The 14,527-nt window shown below is 37.0% G+C and overlaps 1 protein-coding gene across 4 annotated transcripts in view; it reads right to left on the bottom strand.

Annotated features, from left to right (window-relative positions):
- The window catches only part of Ckap5 (cytoskeleton associated protein 5), a 113,603-nt gene that overhangs the window by 61,003 nt on the left and 38,073 nt on the right, over positions 1-14,527 (bottom strand). For all 4 annotated transcript variants that reach the window (XM_028878914.2, XM_028878918.2, XM_028878916.2 and 1 more), the window contains exons 5-8: positions 10,435-10,606; positions 9,427-9,556; positions 8,385-8,485; positions 6,429-6,542 (exon numbers count right to left, since the gene is read on the bottom strand). In XM_028878914.2, the coding sequence (XP_028734747.1) occupies positions 6,429-6,542; positions 8,385-8,485; positions 9,427-9,556; positions 10,435-10,606 (517 nt within the window). The remainder of the gene's footprint in view (positions 1-6,428; positions 6,543-8,384; positions 8,486-9,426; positions 9,557-10,434; positions 10,607-14,527) is intronic.

Raw genomic sequence — 14,527 nt, 5'->3', positions numbered from 1 at the left:
GTTTCTCTGAGTAGCTTTGTGCCTTTCCCGGAACTTACTCTGTAGCCCAGGCTGGCCTTGAACTCACAGAGATCCACCTGGCTCTGCCTCCTTAGTGCTGGGATTAAAGGCGTGCGCCACCATCGCCTGGCAATGCTGTTTTACTTTAAAGTGCCCACAAATCCCTGCTATGTTTTCCACCCTTTTTCCCAGTAGAAGCAACTGCTTTGACTTTTATCTAGTTCCTTAGTTCCATAAACAAGAATGCTTCACTTTTGAGTCTCTGTATTAAACAATCTCTAATATACAAAACACATATCATACTAATAGATGGCACTTACATTCCCTAAGAAGTGAAAAATTAAAAAATATTAACATTTATTAAAAATTAATTCAGTGCCACAATTTTGGAAATGCTATGTAATGCTTTATACATTTAATTTTTAATCAGAATTGAATAAAGTAGGTATTACTAGCTTAATTTGGGAAATTTCAAAAATGAAACAGATTAACTTGCTCCAGGTCACCAGCTAGCAAAAAAAGTGGGGATTTAAATCTACAGATCTCATAGCCTTTGAAAAAAAAATTCATTATTTTTGTTCTATCTCTAAACCAATATTATATGGCAACACCATTTTCTCTCTCTCTCTCTCTCTCTCTGTCTCTCTCTCTCTCTGTCTCTCTCTTTCTTTTTTGAGACAGGGTTTCTCTGTGTAGTCCCGGCTATCCTAAAACCAGGCTGGACTTGAACTCACAGAGATCCACCTGCCTCTGCCTCCCAAGTCCTAGGATTAAAGGAATGCCCACTACCACCCTGCTCTATTTTCTTTATATAAGAGATGGAAGCACAGGCTGGGTGGAAGTGCACATGTCTTTAATCCTAGTATATGAACGTTTTCCCTACCTCTATGTGTACGCATCATGTGCATTCCTAGTGCCTGAGGAAGTCAGGGGAGGACTTTGAATCCCCTAGAACTGGAATTACAGACAGTTGTGAGTCACCATGTGGTTGCTGGGAATTGAACCCAGGTGGGTCCTCTGTAAGGGCAACATGTGCTCTTAACTGCTGAGCTCTCTCTCCAATCCGATATTCATGACCTTAATGGAATATAGTGAAAATCCTTGAGCTGGAAATGGCACATGCCTGTAAATCCAGGATTCAAGAGTGCTGAATGAGCTGGGCAGTGGCAGCACACACCTTTGATCCCAGCACTCGGGAGGCAGAGGCAGGTGGATCTCTGTGAGTTCGAGGCCAGTCTGGTCTACAGAGTCAGTTCCAGGACAGCCAGTGCTGTACAATGAAACCCTGTCTCTAAAAAGCAAGCAAGCAAGCAAGCAAGCAAACAAACGAAAGAGTACTGAAAGAGCTAGCTTAGTGGTCAAGAGCATTTGTTGCAGAGGATCCAAATGGTGGGTTCAGTTCCTAGCACTCACATGGTGGTTCACAAACATTTATAACTCCAGTTTCAGAGGCTCTAACACCCTCTTCTAACTTCCACAGGCACTAGGCAAGTAAGTTATGTACATATACATATATATGGTAAAACAGTCATATACATAAAACAAATCTAAAAACAAAGAGGGAGGGAGAGGGGCAGAGGGGCAGAGAGAGAGAGAGCGCTCACTGCGTTCAAAGCCAGCCCAGCCCAGCCCAGAAGAATGAGTTGCATAGTGAGACTCTGTCTGGAAAAAAAACTTAGTATTTATTTCAAGTGGAAAATGGAAGTGGAGATGGTAAAGAAAGAACTGTGGAGTTTTTGTTGTTGTTGTTTTGTTTTTGTTTTTCCTTTTTGAAGTATATATGGAGGACATTTACTTGACAAATGAGGAAAACTCAAGTGATTAGTCTCAGTGGCTTTTGAATTAGAACAGAAAAAGATTAGCTCAAAACTCCAATTTAAATGTATGTTTTTTTATTCTGTAATTAAAAGTGCTGGCCAGGTGTGCCTGCAGTCTGAGCTACTCAGGAGGTTGAGGTTGGAGGATTACATGAGTCTAAGAATTCTAGACCAGTCTTGGCAACATAGCAAAATCATGATCTCAAAAAATAAAGTGTTATTGCTTCTCTTATTACCTGGACCTACAATGTTACAATGCTATGTTCTTGTAAGTACTTATCCTAGTCTCATTTATTTCTGAGACAGGATCTCACTATGTGAGTTACACTAGAACTCACTATGTAGACTAGGCTAGTCTTAAACTCACAGAAATCTACCTGCCTCACCATGTCCAGCCTACTACTATCTATGTTTAACTAGTAATGTAAGCCACTATTCAATACTAGTTGAAAAAAATATGCTGCTAAAAAAGAAGAAAAATCAATGAATGAAACTAACCAGCAAATGTGTCAAAAAATAGTAAGACCAGGCTTGGTGGTATGGCTTTAATACCAGCACTAGGGAGATAGAGGCAGAGGGAGATAGATGTTTCTGAGTTCTAGGCCAGTCTGGTCTACAGAGTGAGACCTTGTCTCAGACATACAAGATGAGAAGGGATGGGACTGGGGGCCTAACCAGATGTGGTTGCCAGATATGATAAGATAAAAGGTAGATTATTGAATCTACTCTGAAAAAAAAGTGGGGGAGGGGAGAATATGGATATGATAAGTAAGATTAAAAAGATAGATTACTGAATCTACTTAAAAAGCAACTACTAGTTTTAAATATTTTATGTTGATATGGATCTTTGTTTATTGATACAGGGTTTGAGCTGGGCGGTGGTGGCGAACGCCTTTAATCCCAGCACTCGGGAGGCAGAGGCAGGCGGATCTCTGTGAGTTCGAGGCCAGCCTGGTCTCCAAAGCGAGTTCCAGGAAAAGCACAAAGCTTCACAGAGAAACCCTGTCTCGAAAAACCAAAAAAAAGTTTGAGATAATTTTTGTCAGAACATTCTGTACATACATTTCTAATCTTGTTCAAGATATTGTACCTACACATCTCATTTAATAATGTAATGCAAATTGCTAGTCCTTGGAAGTTATAAAGTTATTATTACAAACTATTTAGGATAATAAAGAAATGCAAGTTGCTAGTTAGTCATTACAATCAAACCTATAGTCATGTTAGGTATGTTTTTAAGGTCAAACACATATATTTTAGTTATGTTGTCTTCTGACACTTCAGAGATTACAGACTATGGCATTTAAGATGTTTTAATAACATGGCTTCTTTGGTTTTTTTTTTTAAATGACAATGAGACGTCTGCTTCTGGCAGCACCAATCTACTTCAGAGAAGATGATAGGCATTGAAGAAACTCGTTATGGAGTTTACTTTCTTTGTGGTAGAAGATAGCCACTGGGCAAGAAAATGTCCTTGCCTCGACTGCTGACAGTATGCTGTCCAAATGGACAGGCAGAACACATAAGAAAGGACTGCTAAACCTTGCCAAAACAAGGTAGGACAGCCCTTTAAAATATCCTGCTTCACAGAAAAGTCTGTCCGATATGCTAAGCCTGTAGGCTGAAGTTGAATGCCCTAACATTGGAAAGGAATCCATGGTGACTGTCCAGGCAGCCAGCAGTTTCTGTCATTTCTCACATTTTTTGGAAGTTGCTTGCCTGCACTTTCCCTTTTCTTAGGTAATATTATTTCCTTCTTGGGTCTCTGAGGGAGTTGAAGACTAGTTATAGTTTTCCTTGTTAACAAATTTAGAAAAGAAAGTCACTAAAAAGGAGTAAAATGTTTAAGTTTGAAAGACATCAAAAGACAGTTTTCAGTTGGTAACACAAGTTAGTATAGAAAGTGAATTAGGTATAACACTTTAGACTCACCAAAATAGGATAAATAATGGAGTATTTTCTCTGAATCTGGCATATGTTAATGGACTGAACATTGTTAATGTAATTCTTGGCTGTATATATTGTATATAGTTATTGTACTTATTGTATATAGTTTTGTTTATATTAGTTATAACCTTTCATTATTTTAGACAAAAAAGGGGAAATGTCATATTTTGAATAAATACAACTTGTCTGAAGATCAGAGGACAGAACCAGTCACAGAATTAACCACAGAGGTCAGGGAGTGGTGGCACACACCTTTAATCTCAGTACTAGGAAGGTTGAGACAGGAAGTGATATGGCTGGGCAGAGAAAGGACTATAAGGCAGGAAGAGATAGGACCTCTTGCAGATGCTCTTTCAGGCTGAGGATTTGGTGAGTTAAGATTTGGTGGCTGTGGCTTGCTTTGCTTCTCTGATCTTTCAGCTTTCATCTGGATATTTGGCTCCAGGTTTTTATTAAGACCAATTAGGATTTGTGCAACACATGCCTACAACTCCAACACTTAGATGAAGGTAGGACCAGAAGTTCTAGGAGCTCTAGGTTATACTCCACTACATAGTAAGTTGGAAGCCAGAATGTGTGGCATGTGATAAAACATAAGAAATAAATAAACAAACCAAACACAACAAAAGACCCCCAACAAAACCAGGAGCATATATAAAAATCTGGAGATTATATAATAAAATACTATAAATCTAAATCTGAAGGTTGAAAAATACATGTTCATAACTAGACACAGTCGCTCAGACAATCTTAATATTTTTTTTAGGGCCAGGCAGTGGTACACGCCTTTAATCCCAGCAATTGGGAAGTGGGCCAGGTGGATCTCTGTGAGTTCAGAGCCAGCCTGGTCTACTGATGAGATCCAGGACAGACACCAAAATTACACAGAGAAACTATGTCTTGAAAAAATGTGTGTGTGTGTGTGTGTGTGTGTGTGTGTGTGTGTGTGTGTGTGTATTAAATTTCAGTACTCAGGAGGCTAAGGCAAGAGGATCACCATGAGTGTGAAGCCAGCCTGGACTACATGATCAGTTCCAGTGTAGCTTGGGCTACAGAGACACCTTATTTTAAAAATAAAATAACCTTATTTTGTGTATGGGAGGCGGGGGCGGGGGTGGGAATGACCTTGTTTTTAGAAATACCATAAGGAATTTCAAAATGAGTAATTCTTCCCATTTACATGAAAGAAAAATGGAAATGTAGTAGGATTACATGATTTAGGAAGGATAAAGAAAAGGAATTATCAACAGAGGGAAGAGGAATAAGTGTGCATCTTACTCTTCTATTTTATCACTGTAGTTTTTGCTATGTCATTGTGAAGTTAACATAATACGCATTCAAATTTGTCTATTTGTAGGTGCACATAAAATCAACTATAAATATTTAAATGTCATAAATATTTTAACAGCAACTTTATTTTCATTTCTTTGCAGCCTCTGACTATTTTCTCTATTCCCTTCATCTAAAGTAGGAAAGGGTTTTGTTTTTTGTCTCAAAAAAGCCATGTAGCTCTGGCTGTCCTGGAACTCACTATGTACAGATCAGGCTGGCCTCAAACTCACAGAGATCTGCCTGCCTCTGCCTCCCAAGTGCTGAGATTAAAGGTGTGTGCACCACACCCAACAAGGAAAGTAGTTTTTACTGCTACCTAGGCCTCTCACAAATTTTTCCATGTCTACTCAAATCCAAACTCACGGGATGGGGCTGTAGCTCAGTGGTACAGCATACTCAACAAGACTCAGAGTTTGATGCCCAAAAATACCAAAAGGAAAGAGAGAGAGAGAGAGAGAGAGAGAGAGAGAGAGAGAGAGAGAGAGAGAGAGAGAGAGAGAAAAGAATATTCAATCTCATTTTCTTTTCTCAGTGCCTTCTACCTCTCTTTCCCATTCTTTCTTCCTAGAATTTAGGTCTGTTGAACGGCTCTTTTCATCATAGGCAATTCCCTTTTAATTAATCTGAGTTGGTGGCTCTTCAAGACAGGAATCTGATAGCTGGGTACTGTGGTTTAAGCCTTTAATCCCACCACTGTCGAGGCAGACAGGCAGGTAGATCTATGTTGAGTCCAGTCCAGCCTGGTCAACAAAACAAGCTCTAGGACAGCCAAGGTTACATAGTGAGACCTTGTCTCCTGAACAACCACCAACAAAAATCAATTAATGAGATGTTTTCACGAGGAATAAAAAAACAGGTGAAACATTAACCAGTAGGTGAAAATTTAGTGAGGAGTTCCCCACATTTTGTTTGGCATTCTGATACACTATAGTCTGGTGTCATTCACTACATAACAAAATACTTCATACTTAGTATTTGCATAATTAAATATATCTTAATTAAACAGCTCACCTTATAAAATTATAGAACTATAAAACTTGGCTCTATATAGCAAGATCCTATTTTCTTTGCTATTTAATAGAAGCTAACAATGCCATATTAAATTCAAAGTGTTAAGATAAAACCAATTTCTGTAACACAGGACAGTAAGATTTTTAAATTCTTAAAAAAATATATAGAAGTCTCTGACTGAAATATTATTACTAATGCTCCTTAAATGACAATAGTTTTGTGATTTAAAAGACAAGACAAAACAAAACCTCACTGAATTACTAACAGAGAATTTCAGGGGCCTGTTTGTTAAGATACCAGTGCTGAAGCTCCTCCCATTACCTTCTTTAAGGCTTTGACTAAATCTGCATAATCGCCTGCTTCCAGTTTGGGTTTTTTCACTAGTACTTCTACAGCCTCCAGGGCTTCCTTTCTCTCTTGCCACTTTTTTGCTTCCTGAAAAGAGAATATAAATCACTGTAGAACATAAGAAAGAGTAGAATAAATTCCATTTCTTATACTCAACCAATTTAAAGACCTGAATTTTTTTTGTTTGTTTCAGAAACATTTTTTCAAGTCAGCTAAAAAACAAAATTGCAAACATAGTTAATGAGGACTATTTTGCTCATAGAATTTTTACACATATAAAATGTATGTTTATAGTCCTAACATAAAAAGAATGCCATGTTTTTCCATTTGGCTTCTTGTTAAATAGATATTAAACAGAAAACAATCATTTCTAGTCCACCTCACAGCAGCACAATTATAGAAAAGGAATCTCTATCTCACAAAATTTAAAAGGCAAAAGAAAAACAATCATAGAACCAGCAACCTATACTGCTCTGACCTGGTGTATTAGTTTTTTGCTTTTGAACATAATGTTGGTCTATCTGTTTTACATCTATTAAAGAGAATATGCTTCACTAGAGACCAAATAATCATTGAACAAGTTGAATGCCCACTATTTGAAAGAACATGGGATACAAAGAAGATTACAAACTTACTATCTTGCAATAGGTATAATCCACTTCAATTCAATTTGTCAGATATTTGCTAATCAAAATTAGTAAAGCTGGTTTGGGCGGAAGATGTAAGAGGATCAAAAAGTCAGCCTGAGCCACATAGTGGGATCTTATCTACTAAAACAAATGTTATAAAGCAAAAAAAAATTTTTTTTCCTTTTCTTTTCTCCAGACAGAGTCTGGTTGGCTTGAATCTGCAATCCTACTTGAGTTTTCCCAGTGCTGGAATTATAGACAAGTGCCTTCACACCCAGCTGACTCAGAGGATTTAATGAAGTTTAAATAGTGAGATGTGATCCCTAAAAAGATGCTTAGTGTGAGACCTATTAGATAAATATTGAGAGAAAAACATTATAAGAAGAAAGAACAGTACAGGTTAAGGTTGAAAAAAATAAATAAACCAGTGATCTATATGTTACCAGAGAAACACAGCATGTCTGAAATAGAAACCGACAATGATTAGCTATGTGGGTGAAAGGTAAAATTGAGGTTTCAAGGTGCCAGACAGGAGAAAGAATGGCTATAAGATCATTTTAGACATCATCTTAAGACTCATGGAAGCCACTGAAGAATTTAGATTACATTTCAATATGGGAAATTTTCCGCTTTTCAAAAATGATACCTCTAATTACATTATAAAATTCAATTGAGAGGAGACAGGAGCAAATGGTAGTGACAAAGGTAGGACCGTGTTTCTCATTTAAATGAGGATACTTATGTCTCTCTTGCACATCTAGCAATGTTTGGAGACATTGATTGCCATAAATTTAGAGGATGGTATTACTGACTCTAATGATGTCTAGTGGGTAAAAGCCACACATGCTTCTAATCACCCTACAATGCATAAGGCAGGCCCACCAGGACAGTTTTCTGAAACAAACAAAGTCACAACATCTTGGTCAAAGGTGACTTTGAACTTGGAGTCACTTCTCTCTTTCCACTCAGACTTGGGAGCAAACACCTCTGTGTGTTGAGTCATCCATTCACCCAAAAAGAGATGAACATAGGAGATACTTAAAGATAAAACCATAGAATAAATGAGGAAAAAGGTGAAAACGTTCTGATTTCTGGTTGTTTTGTTTTTAAATGCCATAATATGATTGCATATAGAAAATAGTAAGGGAAGGGAAAAAAAAGAAGCAACTAAGTTGCTATGCTAGGAAGACAGATATGAAGAAAGTGGGGAGGTATACCAAGCAAGGGCTCAGCAGAACATTTTCTAATTTTACCTAAGTTATTATTTAAAATAAAATAAAGCAGCTTAACCATTACTTACAATTTTGTCATAAAAGTCTTTGGGAAGTTTGGAAAGGATCTCTACTGCTTCCAAAAGCTCATAAGCATCTATCTGTGGTACCTCATCACCATCATCACCACCTTTCAAAAGAAAAACAAAATAGACCTTAACATTCTTTTTTTTTTTTGAGCCAGGGAAATGGATCAGTGGGCAAAAGCAATGGCTGTATCAACTTGATGACCTGAGCCAGACTCAGTTGTGCAAGCACTTGCAATCTCAGCACCTACGTGGAGATGGAAGGCTGAGACAGGAGAAGCTCATGAGCCACTTGCCTGGCTGAAGAGACTAAGCCTTAAAACCCGGTGGGCTGCTGGACAGATGGCTCAGCAGTTTAGAATCCTTGCTGCTCTTGCAGAGGACCCAAGTTCAGTTCACTACACCCCCCATTCGGGACCTAACACCCATTTATGGTACCAACACACATGGCATACACTTTCAGGGACAGACACACACAGACAGACAGACACACACACACACACACACACACACACACACACAGCTTAAACAAAAAATTAATTTAAAAATAATAACTTAAAAAAAGTGGAAAGGTGAGGACCAAATGAAGGTTGTCCTCTAGCTTCTATAAATGTACCTAGCCAACACACACACACACACACACACACACACACACACACACACACCAAAATAAGCAGTTTTACTTACCAGTTATCGTTTCATATTCCTGATAAAAGTTTTTAAAAATTTATTTTATACACATGGGTGTCTTGCCTAAATGTATGTCTGTGCACTGAGTGCACACAGTGCCCAAGGAGAACATAAGAGAGGGTTGGAGTCCCTGGAAATGGAACTACAGATAGCTGTGAGTCACATGGGGGTGGTGGGAATCAAACCTGGGTCCTCTAGAAGAGCAATAAATGCTCTTGATCACTGGCTGATCCATCTCCCCAGCTCCCAGGATGAAATTGTTATCAAAAAGAGACCGGAGTTATTTAGTACCACATATGACTCAGACTTTATTTCTCACTAATTTTTAGAGCAACTGTGTTTAAAACTGTCTTACCGCCCTCTGCATCTCCAGCAGATTGTTGCTGTTCCAATTTAGCTTCTAGTTCCTGTTGGGAACGCAGAAACCGACTTGGTTTAGGAGCACCTGTTGGCAGCTTGACCCATTCTTCTTCTAATTCTTTCAACTGCAAGCATTAACAGAGTATCTTAAAAAATTTTAAATTTATATCCCACTATTAGAGAACATAATGCTTGTACTTACTGATATATTGGGATTCACTTTCTTTTATGTGGTACTAATAGGGAAACCGGTAAAAGACAAATATAAACTGTATTTTGTAGCATAAGTCAAATCAACTGACTTTACCACACTGAAGATTTATATCTAAGTACTAAGAATAAAATCCTTTTTTTAAAGTTATCTTTTATGTGTATGAGTGTTTTGCCTTTATGAATGCAAGTGCACTTCATGTGTGTCTGGTGCACAGTACAGAGGCCAGAAGATTCCCTGGAACTAGCATCACAGAGAGTTTTAAATAGCCATGTAGGGGCTACCTCTGCAAGAGCTGCAAATGCCCTTAACCTCTGAAACATCTCCTCAGCTCCCCAAATCCATTATTTTAAGACATTATCACTAGTTTATGAATTAAATATGCTATATTATTTAAAAAAAAAAAAAAAAGCTCCAAAAATAACTGTTTCATCCAAGCAAGTGAAACCTGCTATTCAACAGAATTATAAAGGAATCTTTTAAACTGATATAGATTTAATACTAGCAGGGCTGGGATAAAGGGGATGGAGATGTTCCATAGACACAGAACAAAACAAAACATAGTTCTGTCTAATATGTGCAAGACCCAGGACTTCCTCCCTAGCAGAGAGACAGAGAGACAGAGAGATAGACAGTAACAGTAGAAAAGTCTATGCTCAGGAATTTAATGTATTTAAATCTTAAAAATAAAAAATAATTATGTGTAAGGATAGAATATCAACCATTACAAGTAAGAAGTACATCTCTATGCAAATATACCTTATGCAAAAATGAAAGAAATCTGTGCCTTACCTGGACAGAATTTATATTTTGTAATGGGTGTCTCAGGGCATCTCGAATCCATCGATAAATCTCGACAGCAATCAGTTTGGCTTCATCCCGAACAGCCTTGTCTCGAGATTCAAATAGTTTTGGCAACACTTTAATAATTGGCTTAAGTAAGATGATTTTGGAACCAAATTCACTATAAGTGAGAAATTGGGGGGAAAACTGTCAACATGCCATGTTTCATTGTATAGCTCCAAATCATATATTGTACCCGGTATGTTGTCGAATGTCTTAAGTCCCAGAACTCAAGAGGCAGAGAAAGGAGGATTTCTGTGAGTTTAAGGCTAACCTGGTCTATATAATGAGTTCAAAGACAGCCAGGGCTATGTAAAGAGATCCTGTCTCAAAACAAACAAATCAATCATATATTAATAGGTTAAATTTCCTAAACAAATGAGATTCACAACCATCTATCTCCCTATCTATCCATCCATATCCACATATACACACATATTTAGCTATCATTCTAGTGTCTAGAGCCCAAAATAATATCAGCATTTTAAAATGAATTTTCTAATAACCAAAGAAAGTTTACGTCAAAAAGCAATAAAAAAAAAAAAAAAAAAAAAAAAAAAAAAAAAAAAAAAAAAAAAAAAAAAAAAAAAAAAAAAAAAAAAAAAAAAAAAAGCTACAGCCATACAGTTTAACAATATAATCTTTTTTTTTTTTACGCTTTCTGACAAGATGGACTTCAAAGAAAACAAGAAAAAGTTTACTCAACCCAACAGATTGAGTTATGGCAACGAATATTTCACTCTTTTCAACTACCATAATGTACCTCTGTGGTGGTTTGACTAAGAATGGCTCGGCAGAAAGTGTGTCACTGGGGCCCCTTCCCCCAAATCTTTCTCCATGCTTGCCTTGCTCCCCACCATGATGACAATGGACTCACCATATAAATATACATAAAACTATAAGTAAGCCCCCATTTAATGTTTTCTTTTAGAAGTTGACTTAGTAAGGTGTCTCTTCAAAAAAGCAAAGTAACTAAGACAACCTCTTTTCAATTTAACTCTTTAATTCAATTTTTCCCCTAATGGGAAAACCTCTGCATTGTGACTTTATTTTGTAAGATAGCATATTTAACCTACTGTAAGCTCCTAATTGACCAATATTAGTGTTGAGATTGAGTGTTGCTATATAGCCCAGGCTAGCCTCAAACACATGATCCATGATCAGAGACATATACCAACATACTCAGTTCTAGTATTAGCTTTCTGGGTTTTTGGGTTTTTTTAATTTTGAAAACAGGGTTTCTCTGTGTAGCCCTGGCTGTTCTGGAACTTGATCTGTAGACCAGGCTGGCCCTGAACTCACAGAGATCTGCCTGCCTCTGCTTCCCAAGCACTGGGATTAAAGGCGTATGCCATCACCACCACCCACCTGATCTTATTTTTAACATTTATGAATAGCAAATTTGGGAACAGGAAGGATTCAGTTATAGATGAAGTTATAAAATACTGAATTTCAGAATGAGTAGTAGGATTCAAGTATATTTGGGGCCTTTCATTCTTTTAGTTTTTAAGAAAGGGTCTCTCGAAAGCCCATGGCACTTTTGGTGATTCTTCTCTTGCAGTAACCTGAGTGCTAGAACTTCACATAGTACTTACTATAACTAGTTAAAATATACTATTAACTCATGTGTGTAATTTATCTCACTTGCACAAATGTAACAAATTTGCTCAACAATAGCTAATACAGCATACTACAGATTGAATTGTGTAATCCTTTTCCCAGAAAGTGATTTTCAACAAGGCATCTGGGTACATTTTGTAGCTATCATAACAGGAAAATAAACTAAATCTCTAAGATTTCCTCGAAATGGACTTTATAAACCAAGTGTGGTGGCTTATACCTGTAATCATATGTTAACAGGAAGATCAAGAATCTGAGGCCAGTTTGGGCTATATAGAAATTCCTAGGCCAGTTTCAAAATGGAGAACAAAACAAACAAAATCATTCTTTCAGATTTATTTTATTTTTATGTGTATGAGTGTTTTGTCTGCATATAAAATTTGTACCATGTGTGTGTCTAGTGCCTAAAGATGTCACAAAAGAGGATCAGATTCCCTAGAACTGGAATTATGGATAGCTGTAAGACACCATATGGGTGCATTGAATCTGTCTTCGGCAAGAGGACCAAGTTCTCCTCACCACTGAGCCATTTCTCTAGCCCCAAACCCACAAACAAACAAACACAGCCACTTTACATTATTAGAAATGGACATTTTTATATTGGTTTAGCTGATCTACAAAACTAAAGGACAAATGAGAAATTATAGTGCTCTTAAATCATTTTGTTTGAGAATTATTTAACTTGGTGCCTGAAGAACCTAATACTCAGGATATCTGACATATTCCTACAGGACAGACAATGGTAGGTAGATGCTTCCTTACATTACTACTTTTGGGATGGGAATGTATTTCAGTGGTAAAATACTTGTCTAATATGTGAAGTCCTAGGTACAATTCTCAGTACCACTGGGAAACAAACAAACAAAAGAAATACACCATAATGGGTTCATTTAATACTTCTTTGTGTCGCTATCATGACTTATTTTTAAAAGATAGAATAAAAGAGATGAAGCAAGTCCACATGGAAAATAGATACATGAACAAAACAAAATCTAATTTTGATAGTAAACATTACAGAAAAAAGTTAGGTATCTTAGCAAACACCTGTAATTTTAGAACTTGAGAGGTAGGAGGAGGAGGATCAGGAGTTTATGGTTATCCTCAGCTACATAGTAAGTTTCAGGCAAGCAGGAACTACCTGAGTCCTTGATCAAAACACTAAAAAATGAATGAATGAATGAATGAATAAAAGTTTAAAAGTTAAAAAAAGCTTCTGTAAGTCTGTCGTAAGAATGACAATGTTTTTTGCCTCCTAAAGCTGTCACTAATGATATCTTTTAGGAGACTATGGCACCTAGAATTCAGTTTAGCCTCTAAGTTCTAAAGAGCTACCCTCACATTCTGAAATTAGGAAGAAGACAATTATAAAGGTAGACTACAGATCATCATCAATAAGGATAATGCTAGTGGTATGCTTTCCTAGGATATGGGAGTTCCCAGATTTTTTTCCCTAGACACTGAAAATAATAATCACTATATAGACAGCACAGATAATGACTTTATAAAGATGATAAATGTAATGTATTCTTTCCTATCTTGATTCTCCTAGTCAGTTTAAAGGTAAAATTAATATAGTATATAATAGACTATACAGAATTTCTTAATTTAAAGGCAGAAAATTGCAGTATGATATACATAGTATACATACATACATACATGCAGACAAAACACATAAAAAAATTAGAACAATACATCTACTGGTACAAACAGAGTCTGTAAATTCATTAAATTTCTTTTTCTATCTATCTATCTCTCTATCTTTTTTTTTTTTTTAAAGAAAGAACATTTTATTGAGCACACAGTTGAGGGCAGGCTGGCAATATCTAGAGTAGTGCTTGTGGCCTAATTTGATAAATTTCTAAAATGGCAAAATTGAGACAATTATTTACTATCTATAAAGACACAAGATGCCAGGTATGGTGGCTTATGCTTGTTATCTTGGCACTTCAAAGACAGAGGTAGAAGAAATGCCATGAGTCAAAGCCAGCTTGGGCTACAGGGTTTTTGAAACCCTGTCTCAAAGACAAAACAAACCCAAGGGAAAAACTCCACACGCCTACTATACCATAAAAGAGAGTAGAAATCAAGAAACGTTGACTGGAACAGCAAGGTGGATCAGCGGGTGTAAAGCACTGGCCTGACCTGAGAACTGACTCCTAAAGTTGTCCCCTGGCACTCGAGCACTGCACTCCCAGTCATGCATCATATACACATGCAGTAACAAATAAAATTTAATTTAAAAAAGGAAACTTTATCACACAAAATCTAGATAAAAGTAACATTTTATAAAAGAATATTAGAAATTAGACAAAAAGAGAACATAAATCAAGGATAGCTTAACAAAACTCAAGAATGCCGATACTTTCACATAAAATAAACATGTTGCCAGGCGGTGGTGGCGCATGCCTTTATCCCAGCACTC

This window comes from Peromyscus leucopus, chromosome 4, assembly GCF_004664715.2.
Source record: "Peromyscus leucopus breed LL Stock chromosome 4, UCI_PerLeu_2.1, whole genome shotgun sequence".
NCBI lineage: Eukaryota > Metazoa > Chordata > Mammalia > Rodentia > Cricetidae > Peromyscus > Peromyscus leucopus.
The sequence above is the reverse complement of the archived record's forward strand: the minus strand, read 5'-3'. Positions and strand labels throughout refer to the sequence as shown.